This window comes from Streptopelia decaocto, assembly GCF_964273445.1.
Source record: "Streptopelia decaocto genome assembly, chromosome: 11".
NCBI lineage: Eukaryota > Metazoa > Chordata > Aves > Columbiformes > Columbidae > Streptopelia > Streptopelia decaocto.
The window spans coordinates 11421815-11441184 of record NC_138666.1 but is presented as its reverse complement, the minus strand read 5'-3'; the positions used below and the strand labels follow the sequence as shown (position 1 = coordinate 11441184).

Below are 19370 nucleotides of genomic sequence, written 5' to 3'. Positions count from 1 at the left end.
TAGCGAGACAATGTCAGCACTACTTCTGCTGAAGTTCATTATTGGTATTTATCTCTGTGCTGCCAATTAACTTCAGATGTCTCATTCTAAATGTTTCAGGCTGCAAGTACAAATGATAGCTCCAGCTCTTTAAAGCCAAAGACTAACCCCTTGAGCTACATTCATCTAGCCCAATATCCAATCTACAATGGCTACAGGCAGATCTACTCACTCATTCAACCACGCAAGAGATGACAGACTGTAGGGAAGGAAAAACTAGTTGAAAGAAGCAGCCAGATGTTCCACCATTTAAAGCTATTTGGCAAGACCACCTTTCCTCGGAAATATTTTAACTAAACAATTTTTGCCTGATAGACAGCATGCATAACGTAACAAAGACCACTCTTAACCATCATCGCAAATGGCACAATTGTGACTGTGCCACCTTCTTGCTCATGAAAACAAGACTTGTTAGAAAGGAAACAATATTATTTACTGTTATTCCTGACATAAGGGGACACTGTTAAACTACTTATCATTACAAGTCCCTGCTGTCAACGCACAGGAAAGCGGTATTGCACAAAGCTGGCTTCGGCAAACTGGGCAAAGTTCAAGTACCAAGTCACTAAGGCACCTCACGATAAATCTTATAAAAAATTACCCAAGCATAGCCTGATCAGAAATGCATCTTGCTGTCTCCACAATGCAGCTCAGAAGAGACATGAGTTCAGAACATCATTTCAGGCTGAGGGAGCTGACGGCCTGCGCTGTAGCGCAAACAGCCGCAATCCAAACTTCTCTCCCAGACAACACATTTCAGGGCTCTGTGCACCGCTGAGCAAACTGGCCTCTTTCCAAATTGTTTTGGCCTAGTGTTAGAATTTGTGCAATTCCATCAGCATCAAAGAACTATTCTGAATGCCTGCATTCTCCTTGACATGCCTCATAGCCTAGTAAACTGCTGAAGAAGAAACACTTCCAATTACACCTGTCACAAACTTGCTCTAAAATAAATATCCACCAGACAGGAGAGAAAAAAAAATAAAGAGAACAGAAGCTAAAAGACTGACTTACTGATCATGACGGCGCGACCCTTTGGATCTACAGCCAAGTACTGGCCTGGAACGATTCTGCGACATCCGCTCTTGCCAAAGGTTTCCTGATGAATCTTCTCAAACACATTCTTTGAGGGCTGGTACTCCAGAATAACAATGCGTCCTGAATCGCTGCCCACAACGATATAGTCTTTGGTCCCACCCGTAAGCCTAAAGGCCATGAGGGAGCGAATGACTCCAAACACTTCCACGGTCAGCAGAGTGTGAACCTTCCCTGTGTTGGGATCAGGGCGCAGCAACTCCAGGATCTTGCCCCGGGAAACAACAATTTCTTGTTGTTTGGTTCCTGAAGAAGCCAACACATGATAAAGAGTTAGAAACAACAAAGCAGAACATGTGATTTCCAGAAGCACCGTAAGAGAATAGCTAAAACTTCATTACTGCTAAATGCCAAAGAGCTTCATTATTACTATGGAAAAATTCAAAGCAACTTATTTACCACACTGAGCACCACTATTGTTTGAGCACCTTTTAACAGACCAGGAAAGTGGACAAAACACTAGATTAAATCCATAGATAAACAACCCAGACTTCTTCTGATCTTTCCACAAGTTACAACTCAAGGAACACACTCAAGAGCAAGTGATAATATATCAGTGAAAAAAACACTACACTGAAGCAGACCAGCTTCAGCAACCAAACACCTTTTTTTCTACTACTAACTGACAGAGTTCAAGCCAAGATGCATGAAAGGAGGAGAAAATTACCTGAGAAGTTGCCATGAATAGCAAAGCTGATGCCAGTGGCACGCTGCAGCGTCAGGTTGTAGAGGAACATGTTGGCAATGGGTTTGTTTCACCTTACTGTAGCTCCAGTGAGTCTGCCACAAGGAGAATACAAATGTATACTTTATAAAATAAATCCTTCCATAGCACACAGAGAGAACCACTGCCCTCTGGTTTCTCTGCACATATCACTTTACATTAGAAGACTGAACCATAGACTTTTGCTTGGAAGAGACCCTCAAGATCATCAAGTCCAACTGTGAACCCAACACTGGAACTAAACTATGTCCCTAAGAACCTTATCTCCATGTTTTTTAAACCCCTCCAGGGATGGTGACTCCACCACTGCCCTGGGCAGCCTGTTCCAATGCCCAACAACCCTTTCGGGAATATTTTTTTCCTAATACCTAATCTAAACCTCCCCTGGCGCAACTTGAGGCCGTTTCGTCTTGTCCTATCACTTGTTACTCAGGGCAAGAGACCAGCACCCTCCACACTACAACCTCCTTTCAGGTAGTTGCAGAGAGTGAGAAGGTCTCCCGTCAGCCGAACCACCCCAGGCTCCTCAGCCGCTCCCCATCAGACTTGTTCTCTAGACTGACTGCCACCCAACTACAGTTATTTGGTATTTACTAACATCAAAAGGCAAAAAGCTCTCCCACAGATAAACAGGACCTGAGCTCCATCCTGTCAGCACTGCCAGCTCGTTACTTCTCTTATGGTTTTAGTTGTTCAGAAATCAAAGTTCGGGAATCCCTCTAGAGGTGCCCCGCGCCGTTACATCCCACTGACCTCGCCGTTCCATTTACCGCGAGCCAAACCACCACAATGGCTCGGAGCGAGCGCCTGAGTGGCCCCGTTTCCCCGGGGCTAAGGCGAGAGGGAGCCCCAGATCCACACGGGCCGCCGCGCTCGTTCCGCCGTGCGCTGCAGGCGGCGGAAACAGGCCCGGAGCGGCCTCGAGCTTTACCAAGGCCCCCGCAGGGCTCGTAACCCCGCACCGTCCCGCACCCCGGACGAGCTCCCCACGGCCTGCGGGGAGCGGGGCCGCATGCCCCGGGATCCGGCCGCCCAACCGCCCCTCACAGGCCAGATCTCGAGGGCCCTGCGGCAGCCCCCCCTCCTCCCGCCAAAATGGCGGCCCATACCGTGCCTCCCCCAGCCGAAGGGCCGCCACCGGGTGGGCGCGGCGCGGCGGAGCTGCCCTTACCGTGCGGACGGAGGCGGATGGCGGCGGATGCTCCTCTTGCCTAGGCCGGCCCGCCACCGACCCGCTCCGCCATGAGCCCCGCGCCTGCGCGCTGCCCTCCCGCCTTGCTGGGGCCTTCTGTGGGGCCTGGCGCGCGCGCGCGCCGATCGTTGAGGGAGTGGAGGCTGCTCGCAGCAGCGCCTGATTAATCGCGGGGAGATGGCAGCCGCTCCCCGGACCAAGAACCTCCGAAAAAAAAATATCCAGCTCCTCTTAGTGTAGAATGTTGTGGGAGCGTGAGTTTCCCGCTCTTCCAGGCGGAGATGAGCGACTGCAAGCGTTTAGGCACTGCGAAGGGCAGCCCCAACGGGCTTCACGGTGGCGGACACCGCGTCAGCTGCATCGCAAGATGGCGGCGGCCACGGCGCCAGGCCCGAGGGCGCCGCAGGGGGAGGGCGGCGGCTCGGCAGCCGCCTCCGCCCTCTCTATGGAACGGATTCAGTCGCTCACCGACCTGGCGGACCTGGAGGCCGCCTATAGCCGGTTGTGTGAGGAGGAGGTGCGTGTGTGGGGGCGGGCCCGTGAGGCGGCGGGGCCTCCGGTGGGTCCGACAGCGGCTGCCTCGCTGTCGCGACTTCCTTAGTCGTCGGGATGCTCTGCAGTGACAGCAAATAGGGGCTCGACCGGGCCCGGTGGGGATGGTGCCGCGTCCGCGGAGCTGGTGTCCCTCAGCTGAGAGCAGTCTGCAGGTTCAGGGTCCTCACGCCTTGAAAGCTGGGCCGGGGGAGGAGTGTGTGGGTTACCTGACTTAAAAGTTGCGTGGTGAGGTTTGTCTAACTGATACGTCAAAATGGCACGAATAGAAATATTTGAAGGATTAAAACGAAAGCTCAGGAAGGACTTGTCATGTGAACTCTTGGAAGCACTAACGCCTTGTTGGCTGCATGTGCTTGACTTGGATGTAGAGTCTAACCAGTTGTTGGCCTGGAGGAGACCTGAGCTTACACAACACTGCCTTTGTCATTTTCTTTCAGAAAGTCGTGCAGGAAGAGCTAGACACCCTCCTGGAACAGCAAAGCACGATAGAGAACAAGATGGTTGCACTTCATCGCATGGGGTCAGTGATCCCCACCCTCTCCCCTTCTTTCTGCTCCTGCGTGCTGTTCAGTACCTCCCTGCTTACCTCACGATGTGAAAATTTATTCCAGTGTTGTGAGGGAAGCACATTAATTCGCAGGAAATGTCAGACTTCACATCGGTTTGTGGTAGGGAGGAGTAGTTGGATCCTCATCCGTGGGCTCCTGGTTCTTCCCAGCAGCACTGACAGAGGGAACTGCTGCACCCTCACAGTGACCAACTAATTTTGGTGTTGATGGAGCAGTTCTTTGGAGGTCTTACCCCATATGTTGCTAGGTTTCAACTTCAGTGCTTAGATCAGATGTCTTTTGTCAGGCTGTTTACAGTTGTGGACAAATATTACTGCTTCTTTGTGGTGATCTTGTACAGGCAGCCTGGAAAATTATCATAAGTGGCATCATGTCTAGTAGGAGTTTGGAGCACAGGTTCACAAACTTCATCTTTCACTTTGGAAGTGGGGAGTATCCTTAAGCCTTGGTGGCTTGTTCATACCCTATGTGGGCATCAGAAAGTCACTAGTCTGTCTGTGCAGCTTATTCTAAAGCAGCCTGTTTGATGTTGATACTTTGCTCCTGTAGGAGAGGCATGAAATGAGAGATAACTGTTGCTGGCAGGAGCCATTGGGTTTGCAGGAGGAGCCATCCTGCTGTTGCAGACTATCCGACTCCTTAATATTTGCATCTCATGTTCAATTCCCTTGTGTTTCCAGCCCTAATTTACAGCTCATCGAGGGGGATGCCCAGCAGTTGGCAGGGATGATCACCTTCACCTGTAACCTGGCCGAGAACGTCAGCAGTAAAGTCCGCCAGCTCGACCTTGCCAAGGTAACTGGACCGAGGGGTATTTGGGATTTGTCATGACGAATCCATATTCTGGCTGCTCATGTGCGCACAGCACAACTGAGAAATGTGCTCTTTTCTTCAGTGGACAGGTGGGCTGGAAACTGCTCCATTTCTTGTTTTAGCATTTTCTAGTGTTGTACGGTGATAGAATCTTTCTGGGCTCCTGGATATTGTAAGGTACAAGTGTAAATAATGCATATGATTGTCCATATAGCAGTTGGTTCTTTAGCATCCCCGTCTGTCCATGCAGCTCCTGGTGGAACATGGTGAATAAGCTGGGATTAGTCTTCATGAGCACTCATTTGCCAACTATTGCAGCGCTGAGGACAGTGGAGGTCGTCATTGTCACCCAGGAGTGGTCAGGAATCCAGGCTGTCATACTCTTTGTACAGAGATAGACTGAGGGACGTCAGATCCCAGTACCCAGCACCACTGCTTAAATCAAAACAGATGCTGTGTGGTTGTGTCTCTGGTCTCTGCCTGGTTGTTAAAGTGGCCTCTGTGTTCAGTCCAAGCTTTGCTGTTCATCTTTCAGAGTCATTGGTCTTATGACTTTTTAACTACTTTGGGGTTTCTGCTTACATAATTGTTTATTGTGTAGAGAAGTATCAGTTCAGTCTGTTTCTTCCTTCCTTTTTACCCCCACGCTGTCTTCTCCTCATAATTCTCGTTCCCTGGTCCAGCCCACAGCAGGAAGTCTTACCATTTGCCTTTCTTGCAGAACCGACTCTATCAGGCCATTCAGAGAGCTGACGACATCCTTGACCTGAAGTTCTGCATGGATGGAGTTCAGACAGCCCTGCGAAATGAAGATTATGAACAAGCAGCAGCTCATATCCATCGCTATCTGTCCCTGGACAAATCAGTGATCGAGCTCAGTCGTCAGGGCAAGGAAGGTGGGTACTGGTCATGAGGAGAAGCTTGTAAGTCACCGTTCCAGTAAGACAGCTGAGGGCTGCATGGTTTCAAGATCCAATGCTAGCCAAAGATCTTAGTATATTATAAAGTGACATAGAGATTAATGTTTTTGAAATGTTATTAGGTTTGAATTATGATTAATTGAAAGGAGAGTTCCTGGCATGTGGCTTTACAAGCATTTCAGGTGCCGACTAGGTGAAGGACAAAATGTGTAGGACAAAGGATGCGAGGGAGAAGGCTCTGTCTGGGAGAACTGTAGCAGTGTTACAGTGTGCTACCAAGTGGAAATGAAGGAGTAAATTGCCCCATCAATAAAGAAATGTCCTTGATGTGTTCGCATTCCCTCTCTGCTGGGAAAAAGGTAGACCTTGGTACAGTAATAACATTGTGCTGTCACTTTTCCCTTTCTTTTCTGCCCTTTTGACCAGGGGGCATAATTGATGCCAATCTGAAGCTCCTGCAGGAAGCAGAGCAGCGCCTGAAGACCATTGTCACAGAGAAATTTGATGCAGCTATGAAGCAGGGAGACCTGCCCCAGGTGGAACGGTTCTTCAAGATCTTTCCTCTGCTGGGCTTACATGAAGAGGGGCTGAGCAAGTTCTCAGAGTACCTGTGCAAGCAGGTAATGGCTCCTGGGAAACATTGTGGGACCCGTCTGGTCTCCTAGGGGAAAGCAAAACCCAAGCTCTGTCAGCAGATGTTGCAGAGGGAGATCTTGGCTCTGGCTCAGTGACCTTAGAAACCAGCACTGGCCTTAGTTTGTCTCTTTCCCTGTGTTTTGCGCCCTGGGATGGTCTTTATGTTGTGTGAATACAGACCCCGCTGGCTGCCTGGCTTCTCCTCGTGTGCTTTGCTCATTCTGCTTAAAGCTCATACGAGGGAGTCTGGAAAGAGAAGAACAAGTTTCTGTCTTTCCTTGATCCTTGAGTTTTCCACAAGAGAGGGAAGGGATCCCTGTTCAAAGGAGGAACAACAGCAATAGCTTTGCAATGGGAGAGCCAGCAAAAGCTTTATAGGGCAGGGGACAGAGCTGCACCCGTGGGATGAAGGATACCTATGAGCGTTACCACCTGACAGGTCCTGTTGTCATGTAGGTGGCCAACAAAGCAGAGGAGAACCTGCAGCTGGTGATGGGGACAGACTTGAGTGACCGTCGAGCTGCTGTCATCTTTGCGGACACCTTGACACTTCTCTTCGAAGGTGATCTTCCTTTCTTCTTTGCTGATGGATTGAAAATAGACCATGATGAGATTGTCCATCAATTTAAATGCTTCTAATTTTAGCTCCAGGAAATCACAAAACGCCTCCCTTCCCTTTGAGCTGTGAGAATGTCATGTTAGAGGGACAGGGACACAACTAGCAGGCTTTTTTGTGGCCAGGAGAGGGCATTACATAAGCAAGCTTTTCTATGTACAGCTTGTGCAGGTATGAAATAGATTTGCAAAGGATTTGTTGGCTTCCTCCAGGACAGAGACTCTTCCTGTTTTCCGTGTCCTCAGAACAAATGGGTGTTCCCTGAAGGTTTCTTCAGACAAGCAGCTTTCCAGACAAATCGAATCCCTTCAGACTGAGCAGCTGTTGATGCCTCCAGGCCTGGTTCTTCAAGGAGGACCATGGGAGCTTGAAAGCAGGGAGGGAAGGGAATATGAACGCTCTGTGGGAATGTGGCCAAAGGCAGTAATTGAGATTCCATGGTGATTAAGTGCTTTCTCTGTTAAATCTGCTATAATTCCAAGCTGCACCACTGCCAAGTCACTCTCCCAGCCTGGCACCCTTGCTGCTATTGAAGGTCCTTAGAGCTGCTGAGGCTTTCTTGGCAGTTGCATCAAAATGGGGGAGCGTTGCTAACTCTTGGAGTAGAGAGTTTGAAAAGAAAACAATCTTGGATAGATACGTCCTTGGAGACGAGTTTCTTCTCCAAGGAGGTTCTGCCTTCACTCACACTTACTCTCTTGGGCATCTGTGTGACAGATAAGAGCAGAACTTTCCCTAGGCTGATGTTCCTAGTGCTGCTCTTCTCCTGTAACCTGGTAGGTGCTGACAGCTGAGAGTGAATTTGGATGGCAGTTATGTCAGCTGCCAGGTTTGACTCATGTGGCTTTCTCCCGTGGAAGCCTCATAGCTTGTATCTTGCTGGTTCTGGGGCAGCTGGCACACACGGCATGGCAGGAGCTCTCTTCAGGAGGAGAGTTGGGTTCTACTCCAGGAGTCTTGCAGTAAACAGCAGAGAGGATGCAAGGTGTCATATGCAGAGAGAAGGTGCCATGCAACAAGGGGTGATAACAACAGACCTCCAGTGAAGCACTACAGAGTGTCTGGAGAGTCTAAACTGTTCATGGGTAGAGTGAACAATCCCTTGTTAGGTCCTGCGGACCTGTGTAGCTCTGCCCTCGGTCCAGACTGGATGGGAATTCCTGCTTGAGTCTCTCTCTTGTGCTTCCCCTCTCCCTGCAGGGATTGCTCGCGTTGTGGAGACTCACCAGCCCATCGTGGAGACCTACTACGGGCCGGGGAGGTTGTATACCCTCATCAAGCACCTGCAAGTGGAGTGCGACCAGCAGGTGGAGAAAGTGGTGGACAAATTCATCAAAGAGAGGGATTATCACAGGCAGGTAAGAGAGGTGTCACACTGCCTGATGCAGGCAGCTGCTGCCTCCATCCAGCTCCCTGGGGCTCCAACTGCTGTGGAGGTGGCAACATGTGACCTTGTGTATTCAGAGAAACATTGCCCTGATGGCTGAGGGGGTCCAGCCTGCAGCTCTCCCTTCTGGTGTGGAGAAGGATTCAGTGGGAGGATGGTAAATGGACCCTGGGCACAAGGTTCTGTGGGTCTGAAGGTGCTGTCAGTGCTGCTTCTGTCTGTTTGATGTCAGGCAGCTGTGACTGCCAGGCCTTGGAGGAAGGGGTGCTTCCTGCAAAGCATTCCTGCACCCCCCACCCCCTAAGCACCTCTTTAAGCTACAGCACAAGAAGCGACTGTTAACTCCAAGTCATCAACAAAGACTTTGATGACTCTCCTTTTTTTTTTTTTTTTTTTCTGGTGATTGCAGTTTCAGCAAGTTCAGAATAGCATGGTGAGAAGTTCTTCTGCAGAGAAGATTGAACCAAGGTATAAACAAAACCTCTTTTTGCTCTCTAACCTTCCACTCTTGAGCTGTTATTAACACTACTTAGCATTTAGATAACTCTCCTGGTCTTCCAGATGGTTTGTGACTACTAAAGCATAAAATCCAATTGTTAGGTGCCCTTCACTGCCCTCATGTAAAGGCAGCTCCTGTGGTGGTGGTTTATTTTGCTTACTTGTTACTTTAAGCTTTGGCTCTAAACATTGCTGGAGTGCTGGCAGTATCACTGCACACAGAGGACTGAGACTTTAATTGCTTCTGCCCAGCTTTTGATAGTCAGAGTATGGTCTTCAGAGCCCACAAAATGGAGCAGCTCCCTGGGCAGATAATTTGTGGCAGAATCAGGAATAAATCTTTGGGTCCTATTTAATCTGTACTGCTGCTGCAGCAACTCTGTAACATCAGTTTCTTGCTAATGAGCCCAAGTGCTTTCAATCTCCCTCCTTTTTATCTTAAGTATTTATATAGCCCTAAAGTAAGGCCATTTGAAAGTGCACCCAGCGCTTCTGGCATTGCATGACTTCTAAACATGCCTTTAAAGAAAACTTAATGTTCCTCAAGCAACATCTGCCTGTGAGCCTGTGTGACTAATTATTTCAGCAGAAATATTAAGATCCACTTACCATTTGCTCTGAGTAACTGTGCATGCATCCCAGGTTTTCTGAGCTTCTGCTTTTTCATCTGGAAAATAAGGAGTAACGGTTCCTTGTCCCACTTTTGTGTTGCGAGGCTTTCAGCAGGATTTGTAAGTTCTTTTGTGCACGCTGGTGAAAAAGCTGCTTATCTGACAGTCTTTTTTTCATAGTCACCTCTGATCTGAACACCATGTTCTGTATCGTCACGTGATTTTTTGGTCTCACATTTCCCGAGCTGTTGGGCTTAAACAGATTCTTCATAGTTTCCAGAGAAACAAACGAATCTCTGCTCATGAGCACAAATACAGACGTGGCAGGGACCTGGGATTTCTAACATTGGCCCTGTAGGATTCACAGAATCACAGCAAAGCTGAGGACTGCCGCAGGTCTCTGGTCCAAACTCCCACTCAAAACAGGGCTAATTCTGAAGTTATATCAGGTTGCTTAGAGTCTTTCAGTCCTCACTGCTGGGATTTTAATGTGGTTGTTCTCACATCTATGAGGAAAAAAGAAGCTTCTCTGTAACGATTTATTCAGGGTGTTTTGATTGTATGTTCATTCTTTACACATACCAGTTATTCTGCTGAGCTTTGCCACTCACTGGCACAGATGGAAAGGGGCAGTTTTGATCTCATAGTAAGAGAACAGAGAAAACAGTACTTAAATGAGATAAATTAGTGCCTCTCCTTTTGTAGTTTTGGCACCCTGATTTGTGCTATGTCCCTTCCAGGGAACTTGACCCTATTTTAACAGAAGTCACCCTGATGAATGCCCGCAGTGAGCTGTACTTGAGGTTCATCAAGAGACGAATAATATCCGATTTTGAGGTGGGAGACTCCATGGCCTCGGAGGAGGTAAAGCAAGGTAACACCTTGAATACCAATACTTGCAGATGTTCTGCTCCTTGCAGCCACAAGTGGAAATGTATCTGAGTTAGTGGCAGAATGACACAGAATCTGCAAAGACACTTTGGGAGCACTCTGTGGAAGAGGATTGTGCAGCCTGGCCTCCCCAAATCCGTTTGCAGTGCTGGCTTGTTGACAAAGTCCTACCGTAACGGTCCTCTGCACTGAGTTTGTTCAAACTCTGGTACATCTTAGTGCCTCTTGGAAAGCTGTGCAGTTCATGACTACAGCTCTGTTAGGAAAAAGCCTTTGCGGCTGCCATGTCAGATGCTTGTGTGAGAAAGCCACACTCAGGAAACTTATAACTGGAGAAGAGGGCACATAGAAGGGTAAACTTCTCAGAAAGGCTCTTGACCAGCAGTTGATATGACTGGTGCAGGAATATTCCTTGTTCGGTGTTCTAGTCCCAACAGATCGAGTTGTTCCCTCTAACAGGGAAACCAACCTTAGGAATGACTGCAGAGCATAATAAACAAGGTCCTCAAAGAAAGGAAGGGGCTTCTGGTCACTGTAGGCACAGATCCTGAAGGTGGAGGTCACAGGGGAAACAGGCTCAAATCTTTCAGCTCCATAATCTAGACCTGTGATTATTCCAAGGCTGGGCTTTGCAGGCATGTGTCTGTTAATGTCCTTGAGACAGGCAGCAAGTGGGTTAGGTGGAACTGCTTTCTGGCACTTGGTCCCTCCTGATGGTTCTCTTTTGTTTGTTTGTAGAGCATCAAATATACCTGGATAAGCTCCTTAATAACTGTCTGCTGAGCCGCACCATGCAAGAGCTCATTGGCTACTACATCACCATGGAGGAATACTTCATGAGGGAGACCGTCAACAAGGTAGGGCTCAGACTGCTGCTGCCAGTCACCTGTGCTCTCTGCCAGCAGCTGAGACCTCTGTGTCTGCTCCACGGTCCTCTGCTGGGTGTCCTAGGGAGGGACGTGAGTACATGGCAAGTCTGCTGTTGTCAGGAAGGTCTTTTGTTTCCCTTGGCTTTGAAAATCAAGTGGTTGTTTCTGAACTACAACTTCAAACTTACCCTTGAGCCAGATCTTCCAGGTTTGTGGGCTACTGAAAACTGCGATGAGTGACACCCTCCCACACATGGTAAAGTTCAGCTCAGGGTGAAAGGGACAGGCAGACAGTTTGGTCTCGCAGAATCATAGAATCAGAATCACAGAATGTCCTGGGTTGGAAGGGACTCACAAGGATGGTGTGAGGAGGCACCTTCACTCACTGAGCTCAGGGCACTGAGACAGATTTCTTTGCAGGCTGTTGCCATGGACAGCTACGAGAAGGGCCAGCTCACCTCCAGCATGGTGGATGACGTGTTTTACATAGTGAAGAAGTGCATTGGGCGTGCTCTGTCCAGCTCCAGCATCGACTGTCTCTGTGCCATGATCAACCACTCCACCACCGAGCTGGAGTCTGACTTCAGGTAATGAAAATACTGCAGGTTCATTGTAACTTGCCTCCACCTCTTGTTCTGCAAACAGTGTTTGCTCTCAGATGCTCTTCCTTCTGCTCTCTATCTTTGAACTTCTGGTTTCTCATCTCCATGGAAGATGCTTGCAGGAGGCAGCTGCAGATGTGGGCTGGGAGGCTGGAGGTAGGTGTGCTTTTCTCTGCAGTAGTGGTGGTCACCTGTATGACAGACAGAAAAAAGAAAAAGCAATCTTGTGGCCCAAACTCCCTGACACTGAGTCATCACATAGCGTTGGAGTTCTACCCTGCTTGATGGTACACCCTCACCCCTAGTTGTGTGGGTTGCCTGTGAGATTGCTTAGTTCTGTTGTGACTTGAACTTAGGCTGCGCCTACAGAAATTGTCTTGTTGCTGTTTTTCATCCCAACATGGAAGTGAGGGACTGTGGCTGAAGACAGCAGACAGCTGCAGGCTGGATTTTTTGGGAAAGCTCAGAAACTGGGTGGTTGTGTTTTTCTTTCAGCCTTTGTCCTTTAGATGCTGTCAGGAAATATTTGCTTGCCCTCTTCTCTGCCCATGAAATTCCACTTACCTTGTTCAGGTCACAGCTCAGCCAGAGTGCCGTCCCTTGTCACAAGGCGCAACTTTGCTGTGACCTGCAGTATTTGCTCTAAGCCCTGATATGTTCTGCTTGTCCCACAGGGAGGTTCTATACAACAAGCTGAAGCAGGGCTTTCCAGCCACGACCTTCCAGGACTTCCAGAGAGGGGTGACCAGTGCCGTGAACATCATGCACAGCAGCCTGCAGCAGGGCAAGTTCGATACCAAAGGCATTGAAAGCACCGATGAGGCCAAGCAGTCCTTTCTGGTGGGTTTGGTGGCTGTTCTGGTGTAGAATGAGTTGGGGTGAGGGGAAAGACAATGGGAAGCTCTTGGGAACAGGATTGGTGTGACCATCACATGTTCAGAGAACCTGAAAACCTGTTCAGGTGTAGTGGGTGGCTTGGGTTTGGATGTCTGGTAGGTGCTTCTGCCTCACCTCATGTTTGTAGGGCTTCCACAACATCCTTGTCCAAGTACAATCCTATGACTGCCTCTTAGGCTGCTGTGATGATGATTCCCTCTGGCCTGGGAAGGATCTGTGCTCTTTTGAGGCGTCCGTCAATCCTGTTCTTCACAGGCTCCGCACAAAAGTGGTGAGAGAGTGTCAAATCCGCACCTTCTTCTAGATGAGAAAGTTTCCTGGCCCAAGCTCAGGGCTCCTTCATTCTCGCTTACCAGATCAGAGTGTTTCCATTAGAGCAGGGTTGTCTGCTCAGCTTGGCCTGCAAGATCCTCCTGTTGCCTTCTCTGAAGAGCAGCACTGCAACTCCCTGCATGCTTGAGCAGGCCAGAACATGGCAGCGAGCATTAGAGACCCCCTGGAGAGCATTTGAAGGGCTGTCATTGCTGTTGTCTGCAGCATAACACATCCTTCCCCATGGTGGGATGCTGCATAGACCTTGCATTGTGGAAAAGATCTCACTGGGAGAGCAACTTTGGATCTGAGAGGCCTGGAGAGGGGCTGGATCACCCTGGCTTGTCTCCCTTTCTGGAAGTTGCTGTGAACGCCCAGTGCTGGAGAGGGTCTTCGGGACTTTCGCTGTACAAGGAGGGAAGGCAACAAAGGGAGCAGGAGGGACCGAACTCTTCCATTTCATTAAATTATTGGTTACAGGTTTCTGCATTTCTTGAAACAAAGTCAAAATGTCAGTTCAACCACTGGAATTCCTCACTCACCTGTCAGCTTGCCTCATTTCCCTGTCTGCACAAACCCCAACCTTATACTGACATTTAGTTCAGCTTCAGCAGGTAGAGAACAGTCTGTTTGGTGAAGAACAGATACTCATCTGGCAGGAGGGGGTGCTGATTCCTCCTGCCTAGACATGGCTCCTGCCTCCCCTCCTTCTCTGGACCCAGTGTATGAACCATCACCTCTGGCTGCTCCTGCACTGTTCTTCATTCTCTGTCACAGAAAGCTGTCCTGTCTTCTACCAGTCACCTACAAGTGGGGTTTTGCTGCAACATCGTGAACGCAATGATGAGGAAAAGAAGTGGAGTGAACTCAGGCTTTGTACTAGCTGCAGGTTCAGCGCGCGGGCTTCATTACTGTAGGTTGGCTTTGCGCAGCTCCATGAATCTGCAGTACTTTAATCACACAGTAGCACCTTTGTGCATTTCAGCCTATAGTGTGACATACATGGGGAAAACATAAGGACTTTGGGGCTGAGGTGCTAGGAAATTCCAATGAATTCTACTTGGGTTCGTTTTATTGTTTATCTGTTTTTTCCAGGTGACGTTAAACAATGTGGAAGTCTGCAGTGAAAACATCATGACCCTAAAGAAGACATTGGAGGTGCGTTCTGAATTATTTACTGGTTTCTTCCTTAATCAAATTTGTAATATCCTCCCCCTTGGAGGTGGGTCAAATAAACCACCTGGACTTCGCTCTGCTGCGATTCCTGAGATCTTTGCCCTCCAGCTTTAGGAAGGCAATTTTGAGCTTGCAGAGCAATCTCTGGCTGATACATGAGTAGCAGAACCTGCTCTAGCTGGAAGTACCAGTTCCTCCAGCTCGACGAGCCTGGCACAGGCCAGCAGCAAGTGGAATAAAATGTGCATCGTTGCACGGTTGTGGTTCTCCGGTCCTGGGCTGGATAGATAGGCCTCCTGGCTGCCTTTCTTGCTGTCCTGTCACCAGCTGGAGCCCACAGGGGCAAGAGCTTGGTGCCTGCGAGCGTGCTGGTGGGCAGCCAGAGCTTAGCAACATGAAGGGGTGGAAACTGCCCAGGTTATTAACGGGCTCTTTTTCCTGCAGAGCGACTGCAGCAAACTGCTTAGCCAAGGCTTCGGGGGTGAGCAAGCGCAGGCCAAGATTGATAGCTGCCTCGCTGACATGGCCGCCGTCTCCAACAAATTTCGGGACCTGCTGCAGGTGGGCGTCTTGCTGAGTTGCTCTTGTCTTCCAGCACTGGTGTCTGCAGGGTGAGCTCAGGCAGGAATCATTTCAGCCTAAGGCCTGGGCCACATCTGGGTAGGGAAACAGGAGGGAGCAAATCAGTCACCTTTGAGGCATGGAAACAGATCCAGCCCATCTGCACAGCCGCACCAGCTGGCAGCTGCATAAAAAGCACTGGAAGCAGCTGCAGAGCCAAAAGGAATGTTGCTCTGTTTGTCCTCACTTAGCACAGAATCGTAGTTCATTCAGCATCTTCAGGAGAAGAAATATGAACAGCATTTCCATCTCCTCCATTCTCCCTTGTGGCACAGCACGTTGTTGAGTTGTCCAGAGCCTCACTAGGTAACGCTGCAGATGGGCTGTTGATAGCAAAGCAGCTGCTCTTCTCTCAGGTGTCTCCTCTTTTCCCGGACAGAAATACTCCCCGACATGGGGGAGAGGCTCTCTGGCTAAATCCACTGTCTCATGTGGCACGCTGGGGCCTGTCACCCTAAAATTTCAGTGGTCTCTGGCACGAGCAGGAGCAGGAAGACCTGCTATCTCCTGTGGAAAGAAACAGCAAAACAGAATATTTTGTTTGCCATCAGCTTTGTACTTCACAGAAGGGCCAGACCATTTTTTGTTTGGCTTTGTGGTTCACTGCAGCCAGATGCCTTCAGACCAATATTGCCAGAAAACTCTCTTGAGGCTTGTGGTCAGTATCGAAACCAAAGAGCTCATCAGTAAGGAGTAAAACATCAGTCTAGCACTAGTGCAGAATTAAAACTGGCTGCAAAGCAATCAAGAAGCTGAGCAGCAAGCTCCTGCACTGCTTGAGTCACACACGCATTGAATTTGCCTTGGAAAGGGCAATTGCCAGCAGGGCCTGCTCAGAAATGCCAATTTTAGTTAAGAACTTTCATCAAATGTCAGGCAGTATTGGTACCTGAATAGTTCCATGCTGAGGGAGCTTTCTTGACATCTTGCTGAGCTGAACGGGGGTGGTCGGCAGGAGAGGGCTTTCGGAGAGCTCTCTAGCATCGAAGCGGACAGAACAGCCTTTGCCGACAACCTGCTGCTCGGGGGAGATGGCGTGCGCTGGGGTTATGATTAATTCAGGGAACTAACTGTGGTTACAGCTTTTATCCTCCTTTTAGCTTCTCCTACTGAGCTAAGCTGCACTGGATGTGGGAGGCATCAGCTGAGTCCAATCACAGTGTCCTGGCTGGTGTTTGTGTCCATTCCTTCCCTGCTGGGATGTGAACTGAATGCCTCTCTCCTGCCAGGAAACCTCTGTAGCTGCAGGCAGGGGAAGCACCAACCCTTCAGATCAGGCTGCAAGTCAGTGCAATGGCAGCTTCTGGGCCAACATCCTTCCTCTTCTGGTCACCGTGGTGTACTCAGAGCTCTCCAGCGCCAGAGGAGTGTGGGATCTGGGACTTGTGGGTTCAGTGTCTTGTACAAGTCTGTGCGTCGGTATCCCCAGCTTGCAGTGAGGGCGTGAGGCTGCGTGACGATAGCCTGACTGTCACGGTTTGTGCGTTGTTGGATGTTCACTGTGCTCAGTCACTCTATTCTCCTCTTCCTGTCCCCCTCAGGAAGGTCTCAACGAGCTGAACAGCACGGCTATCAAACCCCAGGTGAAGCCCTGGATCAACCTGTTCCTCTCTGTCTCCCACAACATCGAGGAGGTGAGGCTCAGTGTTCTCTGCTTCCAGCCATACTGCCATACTCTCCATCCTCTGCCCAGCAGCACAGTCAGAGCAACCACTGTCTCATTCCCTTTGGTTCTCCCTATTTCCTTGGCACAGAGCAACAGCAAAATAACCCAGAACTTGCTCTGCATCTGAGCCTGGAAAGGGGTATTTGGCTAAAGAGGAGCTCAAGAAAATGGAAGGGGTGCGGTGCTGATCCAGGAGGGTCCTCCCTCCCTGTTCTCTACCATTTACTGCTCTTCAGGCCGCATAAACAACCCTTTTTTGTATTTCAATGTCAGGAAGAGTTCAGCGACTATGAAGCTAATGATCCGTGGGTCCAGCAGTTCATTGTCAATCTGGAACAGCAGATGACAGAGTTCAAGGTGAGAAAGAGGACATGGCAGCCTGGCAGACCTCCACAGAGCATCTCCTAACTATTCCCCTGCTCAGGATCGGCACACAGAGATGTCTCCCGGTGCCTTGCAGGGCTCTTATAGAACAATCACCCCTTTTCCTGTAATTTTCAAAGCCTGCTTGCAGGCCCTATATACCTGAATCGCTTTTGCCAGCGCTTTCCACTCACTGAGTGCGCAAGTGATGGACCTTCAGTTGAAAGCTCTCATAGGGTTGGGGTTTGTGGAGCTGTGCTCAGTTGTTCCTGACAAGAATGACACAGGTTTCTGCTTCCAGGCTGGGCTGTCTCCAGTAATTTACGATACCCTCACTGGTCTCATGACCAGTCTCATAGCCATCGAACTGGAGAAAGTGCTGCTCAAATCCACCTTCAGCAGGGTAAGCAAAACACTGTGGTCTGACTGCAAACCCTCCAGCAGGAAACCCTCAGTGAAGGGATGGGGCATGGGCAAATATTCCCCTCAGAGAAGCTCTGCCACCATCACAGGGACACCTTGCACTAGGGAGAAGGTACATTTTGTGATGGGGCTGGGAAGAGCTTGCAACAATAAGGGGGCTGGCTTTTAAAGTGAGTGTGACATAACCCAGTTTAACCTGCAATAAATGGTCTAACTGGAACCCTCCTGCTCAGAGACCTCCCCCTGCTCCCCGTCACTTGTGTTAAATGTGCATTTGACCTGCATGAAAAGTTAATGGAGCTCCCTTGGTCTCCACAGCTTGGCGGGCTGCAGTTTGACAAGGAGCTGAGGTCTCTCATAGCCTATCTCACCACAGTCACCACCTGGACTATCCGTGACAAGTTTGCCCGTCTTTCCCAGATGGCCACCATCCTCAATCTGGAAAGGGTGAGCTGTGCTTTGCCTGCTTTTATTGGGGGGGTTGTAGGAAGCCCAGCTGAACTCCGCATTAATTTATTGGGCTCATCCAGATGTTGTCACACCTATAAGTCACAGAATCCCAGAATCACAGACTGGTTGGGGTTGGAAGGGACCTCTGGAGATCATCTAGTCGAAGCCCCTGCTAAAGGAGGTTCACCCAGAGCACATCACACAGGATCACGTCCAGGCGGGTTTTGAATGTCTCCAGAGAAGGAGACTCCACAGCCTCCCTGCTCCCAGGGCTCTGGCACCCTCAGAGTGAAGAAGTTTCTCCTCATACTCAAATGGAACTTCCCACATTTCAGTCTGTGCCAATTGCCCCTTATCCTGTTGCTGGGGACCACTGAAGGGTCTGGTCCTGTCCTCTTGACACCCACCCTTGAGATATTTACAAGAATAAATAAGATCCCTTGGGGCATGGAGAAGCTTGAAAAGTTACCCTGTGCTCGATGGGTTTTTGCCTGCAGGGGTTAGTGGCAGAAATACCATCACCATAGCTGGAGTTAGAACTCACCTGCGAGGGCGGTTGGTGCCCAGCTGTCCCCTCCAGCTCTCCTCTTTCTCCAGGTGACGGAGATCCTGGATTACTGGGGCCCCAACTCTGGCCCGCTCACCTGGCGCCTCACCCCTGCCGAGGTCCGGCAGGTCCTGGCTCTCCGAATCGACTTCCGCAGCGAGGATATCAAGCGGCTGCGCCTGTAGTTGGTCAGTGCTTGGGCCAGCATCACGCTGGAGGCAACGGCAGGACGGCTGTAGGCCTGGAGGCTGCTCCGGGCTGGCTGTTACATGGTGTGGGAATGGGGTGATGTCTGCCCTTCTGTTCATGTTCCTCAGAGCAAAGGGCTTTCCTGGGCCTGGGAAAAAGAGCTGCCGTCCTTTTGTGGGAGCAGAAAGAAAGGCAGCAGAGGAATCTCTCATGTTGAGAGTGGTATGACACTATTTCTGAAAATACGTGCTAGTCTGAGCAACAAGCTGGCGCCAGCTCCCAACTCCCTTCAACCTGCTGCCCTGCAGGAGGCCACAGGTCAGGAAATCTGGGGGCCATTGTGGAATGTTTCAAATATGGGTGCACAGCGAGCTCTGCCCGTGCTGCTGGCTGCAGTCGTGTTCCTTCTGTGCCACCAGTTCAAGGGTCAGCTACTGGAGTCTTACACATCCTGAGCCCTGGTGCTCTCCTGGTGCCATGGGGACCATTGTGTAGAAGGGAAAAGGAATTATTTCCTTGTGGGGACGGTGCTTGGAAAATCCCTGGAAACCTGCTGTAGGCAGCAGGGACACAGCCCTGCTGTGTCCTGTACAGCTAATCTCCAAATAAACCTCACCTGGCTGAGCAGCCATCTCAGTCGTGTGTGTGTTTGTGAGCCCAGAGGGAGCTGAAGAGATGAGGGACAAGAACTATTCACCACTTCTACCCT

The 19370-nt window shown here is 49.9% G+C and overlaps 2 protein-coding genes across 5 annotated transcripts in view; one reads left to right on the top strand and one right to left on the bottom strand.

Annotated features, from left to right (window-relative positions):
• Nucleotides 1–3154, bottom strand: part of SF3B3 (splicing factor 3b subunit 3) — a 29841-nt gene extending 26687 nt beyond the window's left edge. The window contains exons 1-3 of one of the 2 annotated variants that reach the window (XM_082062990.1): nucleotides 3030–3154; nucleotides 1802–1914; nucleotides 1054–1380 (exon numbers count right to left, since the gene is read on the bottom strand). In XM_082062990.1, the coding sequence (XP_081919116.1) occupies nucleotides 1054–1380; nucleotides 1802–1871 (397 nt within the window). In that variant the 5' untranslated portion in view covers nucleotides 1872–1914; nucleotides 3030–3154. Of the gene's footprint in view, nucleotides 1–1053; nucleotides 1381–1801; nucleotides 1915–2967 lie in introns of both variants that reach the window. The other variant, XM_082062991.1, reaches the window with a different exon arrangement.
• A 16-nt stretch (nucleotides 3155–3170) lies between these two features.
• The window catches only part of COG4 (component of oligomeric golgi complex 4), a 371279-nt gene continuing 355079 nt past the window's right edge, over nucleotides 3171–19370 (top strand). The window contains exons 1-19 of one of the 3 annotated variants that reach the window (XR_014185165.1): nucleotides 3171–3567; nucleotides 4043–4125; nucleotides 4855–4969; nucleotides 5709–5883; nucleotides 6334–6527; nucleotides 7000–7105; nucleotides 8360–8517; nucleotides 8956–9014; nucleotides 10396–10529; nucleotides 11285–11403; nucleotides 11836–12002; nucleotides 12692–12857; nucleotides 14322–14384; nucleotides 14847–14963; nucleotides 16565–16657; nucleotides 16963–17046; nucleotides 17354–17455; nucleotides 17794–17922; nucleotides 18523–19242. Coding sequence is in view for 2 of the 3 variants with exons in the window: in XM_082062996.1 (XP_081919122.1) it covers nucleotides 3292–3567; nucleotides 4043–4125; nucleotides 4855–4969; nucleotides 5709–5883; nucleotides 6334–6527; nucleotides 7000–7105; nucleotides 8360–8517; nucleotides 8956–9014; nucleotides 10396–10529; nucleotides 11285–11403; nucleotides 11836–12002; nucleotides 12692–12857; nucleotides 14322–14384; nucleotides 14847–14963; nucleotides 16565–16657; nucleotides 16963–17046; nucleotides 17354–17455; nucleotides 17794–17922; nucleotides 18523–18657 (2475 nt within the window). In the remaining variant the exon portion in view is untranslated. Of the gene's footprint in view, nucleotides 3568–3803; nucleotides 3823–4042; nucleotides 4126–4854; nucleotides 4970–5708; nucleotides 5884–6333; nucleotides 6528–6999; nucleotides 7106–8359; nucleotides 8518–8955; nucleotides 9015–10395; nucleotides 10530–11284; nucleotides 11404–11835; nucleotides 12003–12691; nucleotides 12858–14321; nucleotides 14385–14846; nucleotides 14964–16564; nucleotides 16658–16962; nucleotides 17047–17353; nucleotides 17456–17793; nucleotides 17923–18522; nucleotides 19268–19370 lie in introns of those variants that run through there. The other 2 variants (XM_082062996.1, XM_082062997.1) reach the window with 2 other exon arrangements.